Source organism: Dunckerocampus dactyliophorus, chromosome 20, assembly GCF_027744805.1.
Source record: "Dunckerocampus dactyliophorus isolate RoL2022-P2 chromosome 20, RoL_Ddac_1.1, whole genome shotgun sequence".
NCBI lineage: Eukaryota > Metazoa > Chordata > Actinopteri > Syngnathiformes > Syngnathidae > Dunckerocampus > Dunckerocampus dactyliophorus.
In genome coordinates this window covers 1337576-1358303 of record NC_072838.1, presented here as the reverse complement: position 1 = coordinate 1358303, position 20728 = coordinate 1337576, and the positions used below count along the sequence as shown (strand labels likewise).

The 20728-nt window shown below is 45.1% G+C and overlaps 1 protein-coding gene across 2 annotated transcripts in view; it reads left to right on the top strand.

Moving 5' to 3' along the window:
• pvrl2l (PVR cell adhesion molecule related 2 like) overlaps positions 1–14910 on the top strand; it is a 166562-nt gene extending 151652 nt beyond the window's left edge. Inside the window, exons 7-10 of one of the 2 annotated variants that reach the window (XM_054763947.1) lie at positions 12079–12208; positions 12553–12610; positions 12767–12862; positions 13516–14910. In XM_054763947.1, the coding sequence (XP_054619922.1) occupies positions 12079–12208; positions 12553–12610; positions 12767–12862; positions 13516–13671 (440 nt within the window). In that variant the 3' untranslated portion in view covers positions 13672–14910. Of the gene's footprint in view, positions 1–12078; positions 12209–12552; positions 12644–12766; positions 12863–13515 lie in introns of both variants that reach the window. The other variant, XM_054763946.1, reaches the window with a different exon arrangement.
• Positions 14911–20728: the final 5818 nt, after the last annotated feature.

The following is a 20728-nucleotide window of genomic DNA, read 5'->3' as shown; positions in this document are numbered from 1 at the left end:
AATCATCCCTTACACCGTTGTGACCGTAATCCACGCCAAAATAGAACTCAACTCTGGACCTCCCACATCAGTTTCTGCCCCCCCCACTCAGCTCCCCTTGCACCAGAACACATTTACAGCAACACACACCAGCATTGATCTTATTTATGTCTTATTAGTCTTATGTTCTCTTGTTACACAGTGTTTGCCCCCTTCCCGAGTTCGTATTTTGTTGCACGTTTGTCACACTTATATGTTTCCGATCATAAAACAAACATAAATACTAGTCGATGACAACACAACTCAACACTTTATGCACTTTTTATATGACAACCTACCCTACAAGCCCCCCCCCCCCGGTAAAACACAACTGAGATGAGTTGAGATCTATCACTGTGGAAAAGGAAAAGCCATTTTAAAGCTTTGGGACAGTGGTGAACTGTCGCATGACTCATCCAAGAGGTCACAAAAGACCCCACAACAACATCCAAAGAACCGCAGGCCTCACTTGCCTCAGTTGAGGTCAGAGTTCATGACTCCACCATAAGAAAGTGAAAGTGAACATGAGCCCGTTGCTGTGTGTCTGTGTTGTGTTCAATCACAATTGTTTTGTGGCAGGACAACAAAACAGTCCCGTTTAGTGCCTTGCAATTTGTTGATGAAGATTATGATGATGTTTATTGTGTAGCCGTGTGTATTGTGTGTGTTGTGTGTGTGTTTGTCAGCACATTAGTGCTACCCTGGTGAGTGTAGGCTTCCCCCCCCGGTGGTGTCTTCATGCCATCTCTTTCAGGCGCCCGTGTTTGTCTTGTGTGCACCCCATCCCACCACCCTCCAGCCCGCCGGGCTTTGGGCTGTTAACCTCGCAAACACTATCGCTCATCTCGGCACACAACTCTCAGCTTAAGAGCTCCGTGGGAGGAATCCATCTCCTTTCTAGCCTCTTTTTATTTCTCTCTTTGCTTTTCCCTTTTCAAGCGCCGCCTTTTTCTTCTTCTCCTCCTCCGTCTCGTCTCTTGATCCTACTTTCTAATCTCTCCTCGCACGCCTCCTCTGCAACTTTCTTCTCGCAGCTATCGACTCGCCGCCGCCGCCTCCTCCTCGCCGCCGCCGCCGCACACTCTGTTTGAAGATAACGCCGAGCTCTCAGCGGCGCTCCCCAAGGCGCTACTGTACTTTTCCTAAATGAGGAGACGCTTCCACCTGAAGCTTTAAAGAAGATGAGTGTGCTTATTGTTGCTTAATGGCGCTCATAAGTCACACTTTTTGCACAAACAATAACAAACGGTGGCGCTCATAATTCATGTCAAGAGAAAAAGGCCACGCCTCCTCCGCTATGAACTCTTAGAGTACTTAACCGTTTGTCCATCTGGATAGGACCCTTCCTGCTTCATGTATGTATGTATGTACTTTATTGATCCCACAGCGGGGAAATTCACTTGTTACAGCAGCAAGCAAGCAAGACAAGTAAAGAGAACAGTAAAGTAAAGTAAAGTAAAGCATCGTGACTACAACATGGTTCAGGTGGTTCAGGTGTTGTAGAGCCTGACAGCGGTCGGTATGAAGGACCTGCGGAACCTCTCCTTCTTACACCGTGGGTGTAACAGTCTGCTGCTGAAGGAGCTGCTAAGGGAACCCACAGTGTCATGTAGCGGGTGAGAGGTGTTGTCCATGATGGATGTCAGCTTAGCCAACATCCTTCTCTCCCCCACTTCCTCCACGGAGTCCAGAGGACCGTCCAGGACAGAGCTCGCTCTCCTGATCAGCCTATTGATCCTGCTCCTGTCCCTGTCCGTGCTGCCCCCTCTCCAGCAGCCCACAGCATAGAAGATGGCTGAGGCCACCACAGAGTCATAGAAGGTCCGTAAAAGAGTCCTGCACACACCAAAGGACCTCAGTCTCCTCAGCAGGTGGAGGCGACTCTGGCCCTTCTTGTAGAGGGCGTGGGTGTTGACGGACCAGTCCAGCTTGTTGTTAAGGTGAACACCCAGGAATTTGTAGCTGTCTACCAACTCTATGTCCGCTCCCTGGATGTTCACCGGTGTGAAGTGAGATGTTTTCCTCTGGAAGTTAATGATCATCTCCTTTGTCTTGCTGGTGTTGAGCTGCAGCTGGTTAAGCTCACTCCAGCTGACAAAGTCCCTGATGACCGTCCTGTATTCCAGATCATTCCCCTCTGAAACACAACCAACAATGGCTGTGTCGTCGGAGAACTTCTGGATGTGACACTGTGGGGAGTTGTGTGTGAAGTCCGAGGTGTAGAGGGTGAAGAGGAAAGGGGAGAGCATCGTACCCTGAGGGGCACCTGTGCTGCAGAGTACCATGTCAGACACACAGTGATGGAGCCTCACATACTGTGGTCTGTTGGTGAGGTAGTCTATAATCCATGCAGTCAGGTGTTGGTCTACTCCCACACTCTCCATCTTCACTCTGAGTAGTGCCGGCTGGATGGCGTTAAAGGCACTGGAGAAGTCAAAAAACATGACCCTCACAGCGCTCCCGCTGTCCTCCAGGTGTAGCAGTGATCTGTGCAGCAGGTAGATCACTGCGTCGTCCACTCCGATCCCAGGCCGGTAAGCAAACTGCAGGGGGTCCAGCTGAGTGCCCACTAGGGGTCGCAGGTGCTGCAGGATAATCCTCTCCATGGTCTTCATCAGGTGAGAGGTCAAGGCAACAGGCCTGAAGTGGTTAGGCTCCTTGGGACGCGGTGTCTTTGGGATCGGGACCACACAGGAGGTCTTCCACAGGGCCGGGACTTTCTCCAGGCTCAGGCTGAGGTTGAACAAGTGCCTGAGAACTCCACAGAGCTGGTCAGCACAGTCCTTGAGGATTCTAGGGCTGATGCCGTCCGGTCCCGGGGCCTTCCTTCATGGAGGCACTGGACTGCACCATTTGGGATTCTGGGGTGTGGGGTGGGGGCAAAACACAAAATAAATTAGGGAGGCGGTGTCCAAAAGTCCTGAAGCTGGTACCTTCCAGTGTGAACGCACTTGTGCACTCAAAAGTGTAAGTATGCAAGTGTGCCACCTGAGACACTGAATCTGTTTTTCTGTCAGGTTGTTCCTGGTTCATGGAGGGATGGGGACCGTACCAATTGTGATTTTTAGAAGGGGGGGAACGCTTCCGTCATGCCTCAGAAGGAAGTTTGATGAGCAAAAGTTGAAAACTTGAGTGGTCGCCATGTTTGTGTTTGTTTACTTTATTAGTTTGTTAGCTAACAGGTCACTTCTTGGCTCTGTCAAGGGACAGGACTGTTCCACTTTGGATTTGGATTAGGGGGGAGCACTTCTATCATGATTCAAAAGGAAGTTTGATCAACAAAAGTGAAAACATTGAGAGGCGGCCATGTTTGTGTTTGTTTGTTGTGTCTGTTTGTTTGCTAACAGGCCTCTTCTTGGGCCCCCAGACGGACAGGATTGTTCCACTTTGGATTTGGATAAGGCGGGAGCACTTCTGTCATGATTCAAAAGGAAGTTTGATGAACAAATGTGGAAACATTGAGGGGCGGCCATGTTTGTGTTTGTTTATTTTGTCTGTTGGTCAGCTCGAGAGCCCCTTACTGGCTCCAACGATGGACGGGACTGTTCCATTTTGGATATGGGGAAGGGGGGAGCACTTCCATCATGATTTAAAAGGAAGTTTGATGAACAAAAGTGAAAACATTGAGGGGCAGCCATGTGTGTTTATGTTTGTTTATTGTATTTGTTTGTTAGTGAGCAGGCCTCAATCTTCTTGGCTCCCTAGGGGGACTGGACTGTACCATCTTGGATTTTGGGAAGAGGGAAAGCTTTCATCGTGACTCAAGCAGCCAAAAATGAAAATGAACAGTAAAAAAATATATTGGAGCGGAGTATTTGTGTTGTTTTGTGTGTCTGCTTGTTAGCTAGTAGGCTACTTCCTAGTTTATTGGATATCAGACAGATGGGACTCAACCATTTCCATTCTGTGGGGTTAGGGTTAGGGCGTCCATTGGTGTCAAAATGACACAAAGACAAAATAAATTCTTCCATCTCAATTTGGTGGAGGTGCTTATGCTCTGTGTACGGTGCAGGAGAGGGAAGGGGACGCATGATGAGTAAATGGGGTCAGGTGGAGAAGTTAAGACATGGAGGTGATGGATGACTGTGGAGAAAATGAGGAAAGGATTGGGGGGGGGGGTTCCACACTTTAGTGCTGTAAGCCACAAGAGACAAATCAGACCCAACATGGCCATCGACCCACCTCACATTTGGGGACCAAAATACCGAAATACCCCTAGTGTGTCGTTTGTTAGCTGCGAGGTTGAAGAATGACGTGGACATCTTCAGCCAATCAGGTTGATGCTGCAAACCTGCAGAACTTGGCAACAAGTCAGCACCTGTGCATCACCACACCGCCTCCACGACGTTTCATGCACGGGCGGTCCTCATTTATATGACGTTTCATTTTATGTCATTTTGTTTTACAGCATTTTATTCCATGACATTTTGCTGCCCATCTTTGTTTGTGGGCTGCAAAGAGACGCTTATGAGGAGGATAAAGAAAAAGCAAATGAATGGCTTTGTGTTCAATGACACTGCTTATGGCTGCTGTCTGTTTGCTCTATCAGTTTCCCTCCAGAGGAGCTCTGATGGGCTCTTCTCCTTCCCTGTGGCTTAGTACTCACTGCAGTGTGTGTGTGTGTGTGTGTGTGTGTGTGTGTGTGTGTGTGTGTATGCGTTGTTCCTGGCCTCGCTCTGCAGCTGTGTGTGAGTGCATGATATTATGATTTGTACTATTTTAGGATTGTTGGTTGGCCCATGCTGCTTTGTGTGTTTGTGTGTGTGTGTGTGTGTGTGTGTGTGTGTGTGTAGGGGACGGATGACCGATATGCTTCCAAGGACGGGGAGGCTGCAGGGGCTCTGAGCATTGTGTGTGTGTGTGTGTGTGTGTGTGTGTGTGTGTGTGTGTGTGCACGTGAATGAGTGAGTGATATTTGGCATGGCAGTGGATGGCAGCAAGCATACGCTCCCCCCGCCAGCACACGAGACAAGAAGAGAAGTGTTGCTCGAGCAGTCAATAGTACCGTGTGTCGTGTGTGCACGATGCTGAGTGCAAGCAGCATTTCGAGCAGATGATGGTTTTTATGCATATTTTGCACATCCAGGCTGTATGAAGTTGAATGCTTATTGTATTGTAGTGTGTCTGCTGACGTGCACGTGTGTAATGAGTGGGTGTGGGGCCGATAATGACATCAACACGCTACATCTTGGTGCGCACAAGTGTTAGCCACCCTCTTTTGCTTACGCTAAAGAGACATTTGACTGGGAAAATCTTGTTTTTCATGTACAGGCGGTCCTCCTTTCACCACGTTTCCTTTTATGGCATTTCATTTTACAACGTTTTGTTTTGTGACGTTTCGCTTTACAACAGGCACTCCTTTTTTGTATCGTTTTGTTTTATGGCGTTTCATTTTACACCATTTTGGTTGATGGTGTTTCATTTTACGACATTTCGTGATTACGACGCACTCTGATCAGAAAACGTGACCCTCATGCAAAATCGAACAAATAAGACATTTGACTTGGAAAATGTTGTTTTTTTCATGCATGGGCAGCCCTTGTTTTATGACGTTTTGTTTGATGGCATTTTGTTTTACACTGTTTTGATTTATGGCGTTTCACTTTACGGCATTTTGGGATTACGACGCATTGTCATAAAAAAGAAAAAGTGAAAAGAAATTCATGTATTTTTTCATGTGCTGGCAGTCCTCGTTTTATGACATTTTGTTTTATGACATTTCGTTTTACACCGTTGTGTTTTATGGTATTTCATTTTACGACGTTTTGTGATTACAATGCACATATAAAAAAAAAACGTAAACCTCGTGTGAAATGTAACAAAACCAATATTTCACTGGGAAAATTCATTTTTTTATGTACTGGCAGTCCTCCTTTTTTGACATTTTGCTGACCTTTTGTTTTACAACGTTTCATTCTACAGCATTTGATGATGTTTTGTTTTATAACAGGCTTGACGATGTTTTGTGCTTATGATACACTGTCATAAAAGGAAAATGGGAGCCTCATGCAAAATGGGGAAAAAAGACACTTGGCACAGCCGGCTTTCGCTTTTCCTGTTACACATTTTGTTTTATGGTGTTTCACTTTATGGCATTTTGTTGTTGTGATGCACTCTCATAAAAAGAAAAATTGAACCTCATACAAAATGGAACCCAAAATAAGTCTTTTCATGTACAGGTGGTTCTTGTTTTATGTCATTTTGTTTTATGATATTTTGTTTTACAATGTGCCATTTCACTTTACAACATTTTGTGGTTACGACGCACCCCCATAAAAAGTCAAAGTGAACTCGTCACGTTCCCGCGTGGCGGAACAATATGTAGTTGTGTGTCGTTACACTCTGGAAGGACGACGCCATTTTTGTTCTTTTTAGTCGACTTTTCCCCTTCATTAGTTTTTCATGTGTGTCGAAGAAAAGGAAAGTGAAAGTGAAAACTGAAGTGACATTAGACATTCTAAAATGCACAGAAAGCAGAGAAAAGGCCAGTCAACATTGGCCGCTTCCCCCGTCCAAGACGCTCAGACTCTTCCGCCATCATGAAGGATAAAGATGGTATCCTTGAACATGTGGAAGGATCTGCTCCTATGAAATGGACAGTGATAACATTGTAAGCAGCGTAGTGTTATCATTGTTCCTCCCAATGAGCCTTTCTCTCCCTCTTTTGCAACGCAAGACAACCACGGGGATGGAAGTAGATGTTGGTTTTCATTTTCTTCTGCCTGTTTCCTTTCATTCTTGTATTTTACGCGTATGCTACGTCACACACGCACGTCAACACGCACACATTCAGTGATACGATAGCCACATCCCGTCAGGGTCATAGTCAATCCCCAGAGACTCGAAACAAAGAACACCATCTAGCTGGGTGAGGTTAGTGTGTGTGTGTGTGTTTTTGTAAAATTGCTTTTGGACACTTTTCCCTCATATATATAATTTTTTTGTCATTTTTTTGTCCGTCCTGTTCCTGTGTGCATCTCTTGACCTTTGCTCCCGGCATCACCTGCAGCTCATTGCTTATGGATGCTTAGCTGACAGCCACGGTTGTCATGGCGATGAACTTCCAGTTGCCCGTCTGGATGACGGACGATTGGCCGGTCGTGCAGCATTGACACACACACACACACACATACGCACACACAGAGAGGGGCGTGATGATTGGCTGTCAAGAGAGCATGACCCAGACTCGAGCCTGAGGGACTTGAAGATATTGCGTGAAGTGTGTTTAAAGTGGCGGCCCGTGCATGTGTGCGTGCGTGCGTGTGTGCGTGCGTGCGTGCGTGCCTGCGTGCGTGCCTGCGTGCGTGCCTGCGTGCGTGCGTGCGTGCGTGCGTGCGTGCGTGCGTGCCTGCGTGCGTGCGTGCGTGCGTGCCTGCGTGCGTGCGTGCGTGCGTGCGTGCGTGCGTGCGTGCAGGTTGAATAGTTCAAGTGCTCCCCTGATCTCTGACCTGAGCAGAATAAAATAGGCTGATAGAATAAAAAGGTTTAAAAGAGAGCAGCCAACGCTCATGACTGAAATGGAACGCAGCCCTTGAGCCACAGTGGCCCCCCTGTCACATCTGCTTCCTGTGCTGATTGGACAGCCTTGAGGTGACTCTTTTCAGGCTCTCATCAGGGGGCGTGGCCTACTTGGCTCCTCCCCTCCAGTGATGTACACTCCCCAACTTTTGGTTTCCTAATGTCCCACTCCCTTGCTCCCTAATTTGCCTCATACCCACCTTGCTTCCTCTGATTCTCCAGCTTCCTTGCATCCCTCTCTCATCCCTCACCCACTACCTTCTGCATCCTCCCTCCCGACCTCTCACACCTAGTGTCCTCCCTGCAATGTTCCTTCCCTTCTTCCCTTCTTTGCTTGAACCTCTTTTGCTCCCTTCTTTGCTCTCTCAACAGCTTCCTGCCTCCTTACCTTCTTTGCTCAGTCTTTCGCTCCCTCGCGACCTTTCTTGTTCTTTGCTCCCTACTCGCTCCCTTACCTCCCACCATGCTCACTTACCCACCACTTTTTTTCATCCATGCCTCCTTTGCGCCCTTCTTTGCTTCTTCTCCTTCGCCCTCGCTCGTTCTCCACCTCCCAGGCGTTGACCCACTTTGATGGTGAATGGCTAGTGGGGGTGGGGGGCTTTGTGAGATAAAGCCGTTTGCTGCGGATCATTCAGGGGGAGCCATGCCATTTCTCTGCACATGCCCCCCCACCCCCCACCCCACTACTTTGAGGAAGTGAGTGCGTAATCTGTTAAGTGGGTGGAGACATATGGACGCAAAACAGCCAATGAGAGGTCAAAATCTGCTGTGCGTGTGCGTATGTGTGCGTGTGTGTGTGTGTGTGTGTGCGTGTGTGTATGTGTGTGTGTGTATGTGTGCGTATGTGTGCGTGTGTGTGTGTGTGTGTGCGTGTGTGTATGTGTGTGTGTGTGTTTGAACAGATAAATCTCCATCTATTGTCACGTTCCTCCCTTTTGAGGACAAAAAGTCTTCAGCGCATGAATAATTCATCTCAGGGTGAGGGCAAAGGACACAGTGGGTGTTGGGAGGGGGCGCTGGGGATGGGGGGCACGACAGGTAAGATCGTGTCCTCCTCCCAGGAAGGATGCCGAGTGGATCTCACAGAAGACAAAAACCCACATGAGTTCTCGCATGACGCCGCCGCGTCCCGCTGGACACAAAGGCTTTGTCTTCTCATGTTTTTGGTCTCCTTGAAGACGTGAGGGACACACACCACACGACTGGGATCAGGCGACGTTTGGAAACAAACAGGGTTCTTGCCATCTCAGCCACCTCAAGCATGTGAGCGCTGTCGTCGGATCAGGTCTTGTTAGACTTTAGGAAGCTTCTTATTGGATGCGTCTGTGTAGGCTCTCAGTCGTACAGGAGTTGTCCATCGAGGGAAAGGCTTCTTGAGACGTCATCTGTAGCCAGTATCAGAGTCGTTCATACCCAACTCAGGGAGCGACACTTCCCTTTTATCGGAGGTGCTAATAACAGGATAGGATTATACCACTACTCCGCCCAGGCTTAGTGTAAGGAACCAATAGGAGGAGGGTGTTGGCACACCAATTCCGCCCACTCTTACTGTATTTAAGGCCTAGGCTACCAGCACTTATTAGTTCGCTGACGAAGCTCTTCGGATGAGGAGCGAAACGTCCGACACCTTCTTCACAGAAGTACAGATGACGTCTCAAGAAGCCTTTCCCTTCTTATTGGATTGTACACAAAATGATAGGGTTCTTGTGGGATTGGGCCAGATTGTGCAAAAGAATCAATAGTGTTGTTGTTGGATCAGGTCTCGGTTCTTATTGGTCTTTGCGATGAAAATGAATAGGGTTCTTACTCTACAGTTCCGCCCCCCCACCCCCAGATTCCTTCCACACGTTTGAAGCAATAAGGGTCACAATCATTTGGGTTCTTGCCCAGGAAAGGTGCTCGGGGAACCATATCGCTCTCTCTCTCTTTACTTGACCTTTTTAGCCCCACCCCTTCTCCCCCCAAGTGAAGTGTCCCACTGAAAGGACTAAAGAAGCTTTTAGTCTCCAAAATCATCCTGCTTTGTTTGTCATAATTGGTGTCTGATTGCAGTCATTTGTGTGCACTCGTCCTTCTGGGGGGGGCCTGTTAACTGTGTTTGTGGGTGTATGTTTTCTCTGCTTGTGCTCGTCAGCGCGTGTGAGTCAATTTGTCTTTAAATTGGGAATGCTAATGCTAATGTGGCGTCGTGTGAGTCACTGTTGGAAGCCTGTGTGTGTGTTAAGGGTGGGGGGGTGGGGGGGGTCTAGGGAAGGCCATTTTTCCATACAAGAGATGTGAGACAGCGCTGGGGGGCACCACACAGGAAACAATGTGCGTGTGTGTGTGTGTGCGTGTGCATGCATGCGTGTGTGTGTGTGTGTGTGTGTGTGTGTGTGTGCGTGTGCATGCATGCGTGTGTGTGTGTGTGTGTGTGTGTGTGTGTGTGTGTGTGTGCGTGTGCATGCATGCGTGTGTGTGTGTGTGTGTGTGTGTGTGTGCGTGTGCATGCATGCGTGTGTGTGTGTGTGTGTGTGTGTGTGTGTGCGTGTGCATGCATGCGTGTGTGTGTGTGTGTGTGTGCAGAAGGACAGCATAAAGTAATCTGAAGGATGAGGGGGGATGAAGCCCAGCGAGGGAGGGGGATAAAAGCATGAGGAAGGTTAGAAGGAGAGAAGGCAGGAAGAGGACAAAGTGGAAAAAGATGCGGCCTCCTCTTCCTCCTCCTCTTCCTCATCCTCTCCATGCTGCTTTGTTCTTGTGACAAGGCGACCCCCCCCTCGTGTAAACAACATAAACATCATATGCGCAAACGACAACGGTGGTGTTTTGCATTTACATTTAAAGCAATGATAAGTAACATCTTGTCAATGCTACACTTAAAAAACCTAATTGTGTCTTTTTATGTTTTCTATTTTACTACTGCACTTGTACTGAGGCTTAAAGCAACAATAAGTAACAGCACTTTCAGTGACTTGGAGGTGGAAAAGTGCTATACAAGTGAAAGACCGTTTACCATTAGCATCCATCTCCTTGTCTATCTACATGCTGCATCTGCACATCAGTCTATCCCTCCATCCATCTACCAAGTATCTGGCCATCCATCCATCCGTCCGTCCGTCCATCCGTCCATCCATCCATCCGTCCATCCGTCCATCCATCCATCCATCCATCCATCCATCCATCCATCCGTCCATCTGTCCATCCGTCCGTCCATCCGTCCGTCCATCCATCCATCCATCCATCCATCCGTCCGTCCATCCATCCATCCATCCGTCCGTCCGTCCATCCGTCCATCCATCCATCCGTCCGTCCGTCCATCCGTCCGTCCATCCATCCATCCATCCATCCATCCATCCATCCGTCCATCCATCCATCTATCCATCTGTCTGTCACGTGTGCTTGCCGCAGAGTGCCCCCTGCTGGTGATGATGCTCAGGAAAGGTGGAGAGTGTTTCGTTTGTTGTGTGTGAGCGTGGTTTGGTGCTGAGCGTGATGTGGAATGCGTCACCTTGCAGCGCAGACGGAGGCGTCCATGTTTGCTTCATTGTTTTAAAGTGAGATAAAGGATAAAGGAGGAGGCATGACCTTGGAGTCGACTAAAAACCAAAGAAGAGAGTGTGATGAAGGCCTTCTTGTTGCTAAGAGATCAGCTGGAAAGTTTTGGAGTAAATATTCATGAAAAGAGAATAAGTAGTGAGGTGGAGAATAATGAGAGTGAATGATAGAAGATAAACGTGTTCAATGGTCTCCATCGCTCCCAGTTGACTAAAGCTTCTGTCAGCCTCTTTTGTCTTTCTTTGTCTTCGTCTAACAATTTACATACGCTTCCTTTAACACAGCAACACTCAACAAATGCTTCCGCTTCGCACTCTTTACTCTTTAGTACACTGAAGTTCATGTGAGTACGCAACCTAAGCAGTCGTCTGTCTCTGCTGCGCCTTCTGAGCCGCTGTGGAGGCTCTGGTGTTCACATCACAAGGCTTCCTGACTTCAAGTGGTGGAGGACAGAGAGGGACGCCTTTTGAGCCACCGTGGACGTTGAAAAGGGTTCCTGTCTTAAAATGGCGTGATGACGATGGGGTGTGAAAATGTTAGAAGACAGAGAGGGAGTGCATACTTTCCCTTCAAGAAAGAAATGTCAACCAAATCAAAGCTTCTTTTCATGTTTCTTTCATAGTTTTCTAACAATTAAGCTCCTTGTCTTGCCTTAACAAAGTGCAATAGTTTGTAAAAAAAAAGAAAGAGGGAGGGAGGGAGCGCATACCCTCTCGTAGACCTTTTGACCTCAGCTGCTGAGCCACCATGGAGGCTCTGCTGTTCAAATCAAATCAAAAGGTTTCTTGTCCTAAACTAGTGTGATGACGCTGAGATGTGTCGATGAGGAGTTAGGAGACAGAGAGGGAGTGCATACCCCCCCCCTCTGATGCTTGCTTGGAGTGTGAAAAGTCCTGGACGGTACTCTCCGTGTTCTACGAGCAAAGTGCTGTCATTGGTCATACTGGATGGCTCTCCTCGTGTCCTGAAGATTCCATCTTCCTCTTGTTTGTCGCCCCCTAGAGAAAGAGCGTCTCATCTCCTCCGGCCCGTCCACAGGCGCCATCATCGGCGGCATCCTGGGAGCCCTCGCCGTCATCGGTGCCATCGTGGGGCTCGTCTTCTTCATTCGCAAACGCCAGGAGGATGCTGAGTGAGTCTTTGGACACAAACGCATGAGGGCAATGGTGACTCAGTGAGAAGTGGTGGAGGACTGATAGGGAGCGCATACTCTCCCATGTGACCTTTAACCTTAGCTGCTGGCCCCCGCGGGGCGGATGCTGTTCAAAATGAGCAGGGTTCTTGCTTCAGTTGGGTGACAGTGGTGCGTAAATACGAAGACGCAGAGGGACGGAGAGGGAGCGCATACCCTCTTACGTGTCCTCAAAAGTAATAGGACGCATTCCACCGCAAACTAATTACATCCTTGCACTTAACAATCGCAGCTTGTTCGCAGCTTCAAAGTTTGACCATTGTCCTTCCTTCTCGGCCAATCAGCGCCCCCCCCAAACACAAGCCCCCGCCCCCGGTGAAGAGCAGCGGCTCCACGGAGCTGGTGAGTGGACACCGGCTGTCAATCAGTCAATCAGTGAGTGACTGTTGTGGTACACACGCACACACGGGGAGTCCATTGGGAGCTAATAATGGTTATTGATTGGTGATTAGCGCTGCAACAATTAGCAATTAGCAGCTGCCCTCATCTTCCTCACAGCTCAACAAGCCGCCAGAACTGCCCGCCGCCACAGAGATGGCACCGCTCAGCCCGGGGGACGTCTACTACGAGCCCACGGGGAGCGACACAGTCAGGGTAACGTGCGCACACACGTAGAGCTATCATGAGGCACACATTGATATTATTCTTATTAATCAGCTGGATGCTTTAAGAAGGTATGAGGGAGTGCATACCCTCTCATGTGACCTATGACCTGCTGTATAGAGAAGTACCGTAGTTCAAAATCAGCAGGGTTCTTGCCTTTCCAAAGAGTGATAGTTTATTAAAAGAAGTGCAAAGACGGTAAGTGTGTAAAACAGACCAGGGAGTGCAGACCCTCTCATACGACTTTTGACCTCAGCTGCTTAGCCATCATGGAGGAGCGCTACTTCAAAATAAGGAGGGTTCTTGCCTGAGCAAAGAGCAATACTTTTTTTATTTTTTTAAAAAGTGAAACAAAGCGTGAACGACAGCGGTAGAAGGCCAGGAGGGAGTGCATACCCTCTCCCACAACGTTTGACTGTGGTTTCTCCGCAAACAACGAGGGCTTGTTGTTCAAAATAAGCAGGGTTCTTGCCCTGCCTTAGCGAAGACCAGTTTGAGGGAAACGGTGTGATCGAGGTGGAAGACTTTGAGGGAGTGCATACCCTCTTTGCAGTCACAGAGGTCCAGTACATATACAGTACCGAACGCATGCTAAGTGTTTCGTCTTTACGGTTGATGGGAGCATCCCTTGGTTCTTCCGGCAGAACTCCGGCGGCAGCGAGACGTCGGGCGCCCTGAACGGGGGCGGTCCCCCGCTGCCGGACGACGACGACGACCTGGCCTCCGCCAATCACGAGCCCGCGCCAGCCGCCCACATCGCTCGCGGCGAGAGCTTCGTGTCCCCGGCCATGTATGTGTGAACCACATCCACCACCAGGGGGCGCCAGGAGGACCACCCCCACCCCCTTTTTGACTTTTTAGACCTTTTAACCCCACCCACGCGTTTACGTTCCCCATGTCGGCTTGTGTGACCTTTTTAAAGGTCGAACCGCAATAGCATGACCCGTCTCGTTTTGGTCGTGGTGGCGCCCGTGCAGTTACCGGGACACCTCCCGCTTTTATTTGCTACCTGGCGGAGGTAGCGGGTGACGTCATCACCTGTCGCCGAGCAACAATGCATCGTTATCTTCCTTGTGGGTTTTTTTGTATTTTGTGCACACACACACACACACACACACTAATGTTCAGGACATCACATGGAATGTAACGCAAGTTGTGCATGTACACACACTGGACACTTCATTAGGTACCCCCCAGGCCCCCATCCCACCCCCCGTGGTGACCTGAATGCAAAGGTGTTAATGTTGGTTTTATGGATTTACATTTGTATCGAAATAAAGAAATGAAGTCTTGGCGACCTTGTGGAGCACTTTCTAATCTTTCTAGTCTTTCTAGTCTTTCTGGTCTTTCTAGTCTTTCTAGTCTTTGGCACTGAAGTCCATCATAAGCATGAAATTGAATCAAAACCTCACTAACACACCTTCTTTAAAGATCCAATTGATTTTCCATGGGATCTCATTGGACGGTGTCCCTAATGAAGTGTCCTGTGAGGGGGGGTATGGGGGGTAAATACTGCCATTACACTGGATGTCAACATGCTACCAAATGACCAATATTGTAAATAGTACCGCTGCTGTTGTTGAATCGTAATAATCCTAATAATAACCATCAATAGCTGTTGGTGTGGTTGTGTGGCGAGGTGCGTTTTTAACGGGAGCGCTCGTGAGAACGTGAGGTGTGTTGACCGTGTTCAAAAGAAAAAAGAGAATATATTTGTGACTAACAATGAGTGTTCATGTAACCGTGCATGGCATGATGGGTGGCTTCTTCTGTTTTTATGGTGCCATTTTTGAAAAAGTCGTGTCAAGCACAAGTCGGAGTCAACATTTAAAATTTGTATTTATTTTTTTAACCACAAATGATGGGGAGCCGTTTGCAGCCTGTAGCTTTTTTGTGTTTTTTCAATCATCCCTTATTTTCCGGACAATTTCCCTGGTTTTGAAAAGTTGCCAGGTATGGAAATGTTAGCTTGCACACTGAAAACTCACTTTTTTTCTTTTTTTTTTTGGCATCTCCAAAAAAAGGGATTCTTTTTAAAACACCAAAATGTTGCTGGTTAGAAAAGGGACTTTTAGTTTTTTGTGTTGACTTTGTAGTGTGCACCCTGCACCCGTGCAGGCAATCAAATGATCAAATGAAGGGGTGTCCAAAGTGCAGCACCGGGGGCCCTCATTGGCCCGCAGCTGGTTTTTGATCTATTCTCAGATGCTACAGGAATTTGCTGTGAGCGAGAGCTCGGCGTAGAAGGGAAAAGACAATCTTGGTGAGAAGCGCCATGAAGCACACAAAGCGTGAGGTTTTATTAGCCATTAGCGACGGGCGAAAATGCTTTGAAGCCCCTCCCCCAAATAGTGTTAAAAGGTGTTTTTCCGCTGAATCCGTCACACTTTTCCATCACAGAGCCACACGTGCCTTTCTTTTACTTGCTTTTTTTTAACTTTTTCATTTGATCACAGCAGCACATTCACCAGGAAATCCAAGCAGGTTGACACTGGAGATGTCTTTTTCTTCTTGTCTCTTGCACAAGGTTTATATTGTGTGCATTGGGGGGTAAAGATGTTGTATGTATGTGTTTTACAGCTCATCGTCTTGTCCAATAAAGTTTAAACAACAGGCAGCCTTGTTTGGTTATTGGGGGGCGGGCGTTAAACGTGGACATGAGATATTTACCTGCTCTTTTATGCATAGTATAACATTGCATAACACAGCACAACACAGCATAACACAGCACAGCATAACATAGCACAGCATAACACAGCACAGCATAACATAGCACAGCATAGCATAGCACAGCATAGCATAACATAGCACAGCATAGCACAGCATAACATAGCACAGCATAGCATAGCACAACACAGCATAACACAGCACAGCATAACATAGCAGAGCATAACACAGCACAGCATAACATAGCACAGCATAACACAGCACAGCATAACATAGCACAGCATAACATAGCACAGCATAGCATAACACAGCACAGCATAACATAGCACAGCATAACACAGCACAGCATAGCATAACACTGCACAGCATAACACAGCACAGCATAACATAGCACAGCATAACACAACACAGCATAGCATAACACAGCACAGCATAACACAGCCCAGCATAACACAGCACAGCATAACATAGCACAGCATAGCATAACACAGCACAGCATAACATAGCACAGCATAACACAGCATAGCATAACACAGCACAGCATAGCATAGCACAGCATAACATAGCACAGCATAACACAGCATAGCATAACACAGCATAACATAGCACAGCATAACACAGCATAGCATAGCACAGCATAACATAGCACAGCATAGCATAACACAGCATAACATAGCACAGCATAACACAGCATAGCATAACATAGCACAGCACAACACAGCATAACACAGCACAGCATAACATAGCACAGCATAACATAGCACAGCATAACATAGCACAGCATAGCATAACACAGCATAACATAGCACAGCATAACGTAGCACAGCATAGCATAACACAGCATAACATAGCACAGCATAAAATAGCACAACACATCATAACACAGCATAGCACAGCATAGCATAACACAGCACAGCATAACATAGCACAGCATAACATAGCACAGCATAGCATAACACAGCATAACATAGCACAGCATAACACAGCATAGCACAGCATAGCATAACATAGCACAGCACAACACAGCATAACACAGCACAGCATAACACAGCACAGCATAACATAGCACAGCATAAAATAGCACAGCACAACACATCATAACACAGCATAGCACAGCATAGCATAACACAGCACAGCATAACATAGCACAGCATAACATAGCACAGCATAGCATAACACAGCATAACATAGCACAGCATAACATAGCACAGCATAGCATAACACAGCATAACTCACTGCAAGACATTTATAAATCTAGAGTCCTACGCAGAACACACAACCTCATCAAGGACAGCACACATCCACAACACTCATTCTTCACACTCCTACCGTCAGGCAGACGCTACAGGAGTTTGAAGTCCAGGACCACAAGGCTGGCAAACAGCTTTTACCCACAGGCCATCAGGCTCCTCAACGAAGCACTCGCACACGCCGCACGCAACACACGCACACACTCATAGCACTTTATTTATTTATTTATTTGTATTATTTACTTGTATTAATGTCTCGTCTGTTGTTGTTGCTTAATTTATTGGTATATATGTTTATGTGTTTATGTTTCTTATGTTCTTATTCTTTCATTTGTTTTCTTTCTTTTCTTGGGAGAATGAACAGAATAAGATTTTTCATTGCATAGTATAACTGCTGTTGTACTATGCACATGACAATAAAACTCTCTTGAATCTCATAGAACAGCATAACATAGCACAGCACAGCATAACATAGCACAGCATAACATAGCACAGCATAGCATAACACAGCACAGCATAACACAGCACAGCATAACATAGCACAGCATAACATAGCACAGCATAGCATAACACAGCACAGCATAACATAGCACAGCATAACATAGCATAGCATAACACAGCACAGCATAACATAGCACAGCATAACATAGCACAGCATAGCATAACACAGCATAACACAGCACAGCATAACATAGCACAGCATAACATAGCACAGCATAACATAGCACAGCATAGCATAACACAGCACAGCATAACATAGCACAGCATAGAATAGCACAGCACAACACATCATAACACAGCACAGCATAGCATAACACAGCACAGCATAACATAGCACAGCATAACATAGCACAGCATAGCATAACACAGCACAGCATAACATAGCACAGCATAACATAGCACCGCATAGCATAACACAGCCCAGCATAACATAGCACAGCATAACATAGCACAGCATAGCATAACACAGCACAGCATAACATAGCACATAAAAAAATGTATATATCCATCCATCTATTTTCTATGCCACTGTTCCTCACGAGGGTTGCGGGGGTATTTTTATCTTATTTTTTTAATGCAATGAATAAAACACAATAATATATTTTAAAATGAATTTCATATATATAAATGAATACATTACAAATGTTTTTGCCCATTACATATTTATCTAGTATTTGAGTCATTAAAAATCATTTAGATACTGTAATATATTTTTATTTATTAACCTTTAATTGTATTAGAACTGTTTTAATATATAATATGTATTATTTTTGTTGTACACATAATAAAGATATTATATATACACATATAGTTTATTTTTATATCATTTATTATATGATATGTTTTTTAATATAAATATATTTGTCATGCAATGATTAAAACACAATAATGTATTTTAAAATGTGTTTCATATACAGCAAATACATGAATAAATAAAATGTATTGGCCCATACAATACATACTACTATGTAATAGAAATATAATACATATTATTTAGCTAGTTTTTGGGTAATAAATTTTTTTTTATTGATATTATATATATTATAATATATTTTTGATTTATTCACCTTTAATTTTTTTATAATTTTTAAAATATATGTTGTTTTTATTTTGTATTGTTTATATTTATATATTAGCTATTGTTATATTTTTATATTCGATTTTATTTTTATTTTTTAAATTACAATCATAAAAACAAATAAAAAAATATATATATTAAAATGTATTCCGTCTATATAAATGAATAAATGAAAAATCTATTGATCCATTAAATATTTATCTAGTATTTGGGTAATCAAAAAATGTATTTTTTATTTATATTATATATAATGTATTTTTTATGTATTAACCTTTAATTTTTTAAATAATTGTTTTAAATATATATTTATATATATAACATATTTATAATATATACAGTATATTTATTATTTATAGATATATATTAGATAATGTTTTTATATTACTTATTATATATCATTTTTATATTATTATTTTTGAAAATGACAGTTAGAAAAGCACAATAATATATTTTAAAATATATTCTGTATGCATAAATAAATATATATATATATCATAAATAACATGTAAAAAGAAATGATCAATAAAAAATGTATTGACCCATTTAATATTGATCTCGTATTTGGGTAATGAAAAAATGTATAAATTAAAATTGTACATGGGGGGGGGGGACAGTTGACAAACTGTAGAGGCGTCTGTTTTTTGTTTTCTAATACAAAGAGGACGTCAGTTTGGCCATGTCGATACTGGGTGAACAAGCAGAGAAGTAAATAAGTCAGAAGAGGAATTGTGTTGAATTTGCTGCATGATTTAGGAGTGGAATAACAAACACAAGTCATCAATAGCAAGTTTGTAAATGAGCTCGTTTGTAAATCAATAATGTTATGATTACCGTGGAAAATGAATACAAATGTGCCTGCGGCAACATAACAGTTGGCTGCTGCCACACTGACATCTTGTGGCCAAAGTTTGAAAGTGCAGGTGACGGACAGAACCTGGATCACTCTTACGCTCTTATTTATACTTATTTTTAAATGGCCTCCCTGCAATGACTAATAAAAACTTTATGCTATATAAAAGTACATATGTTCCAATAGAACGATCATGTATATAATATTGTATTATTATATTATTTTAATTCTATTATAATCAATGAATCATTAACAATTCACGATATTAATTATTTTAAAATCAGTTTTACGAGCATAAAGTTTTAATACTATGAGCAGCATAAAGTTGAATATATTACAAACAAAAATTTCATAAAGTTGTAATTTTCTGAAAATTAAATTGAGGAAAAAATAATATTATAAATATAATATATAATAATTATATATATAATATAATTAATCAATTAATGACCTAATACTGTGACTTTATTGTAATATGAACAACACATTCAAGCATGAGCTTGAAAAATGTCAACTTAAAAGTGTCGGTATCACCACTACTGGCCCTGTACGTACTTGGTGTCGTATCGACACCGAGAATAGCAGTGAAAAGATTTTTTTTATTATTTTTTAAACCGTGCACGTGCAGGCTCAGTTAGGGTGTTGTTGCAGCAGGCGTCCAGCAGAGGGAGCAGCTAACTGTGCAGCAAGAGAAAAGAGAGAAAGATGGAGGAGGAGCGGAAGATGAGAGGGTGCAGCATCTCTTTCACCCTCCTCGGGGACGCTTGAAGGTCGAGAAGGGGCCGCATTGATTATTCCTGCTGAGAGGTGCTTTCATTGCTTTCCTTACACCTGGTTGGGGCATAGGCATATATAAAGGCAGTGGGCAAGTGGGGGTGCACGTGCCAATTGGCAGCAAGTGTTGATCAAATAACCCCATGGGATCCAACTTGTGTTGTTTTTGGCACAAAAGATGAATTCCTGGCGTGCTGGCAGAGGATGTGAAGGATGCTGGCAACCACCCCAGCATCCTTGGCTGCATCCTTTCATTCCTTAATTCCTCTCTTTTCAAACCACAGCCCCCCTCTCTCGCACTTTCTCTCTCTCTGGTTCTGTCAGTGAGGAGGAAGTTCTGATACCATCGCCATGGAAACAGCCCAGCAACAGGCTGGATGCTGGCAGCCAATCAGAGCCTTCCCTGGCTGCTTCTCTTGTCCAATCAGTGGCAGAGGCTGGGGAAGGGGTGGTGGGTGGGCTGTTTTGAGCCTGGTGAGGTGAGTGTGCGTGCGTGCGTGTGCTAATATTGACATTAGCGCCAGACTCATTAACGAAGTGAGGAGACACGTGCTGTGGATTATTACGGCACTGGTGCTGACCCAGACAGAACCCAACCCCCCACCCCCACACCAATGTTATTTATAGCAAATTTGGAGGCTCAGAGGAACATCACCACCCCACCAAGGCCCACGCCCCTCTCCAAATGCCCACGTAACACTGTGTGTGCACCCCCGCCCGCAGGCGGTATGTCGTCC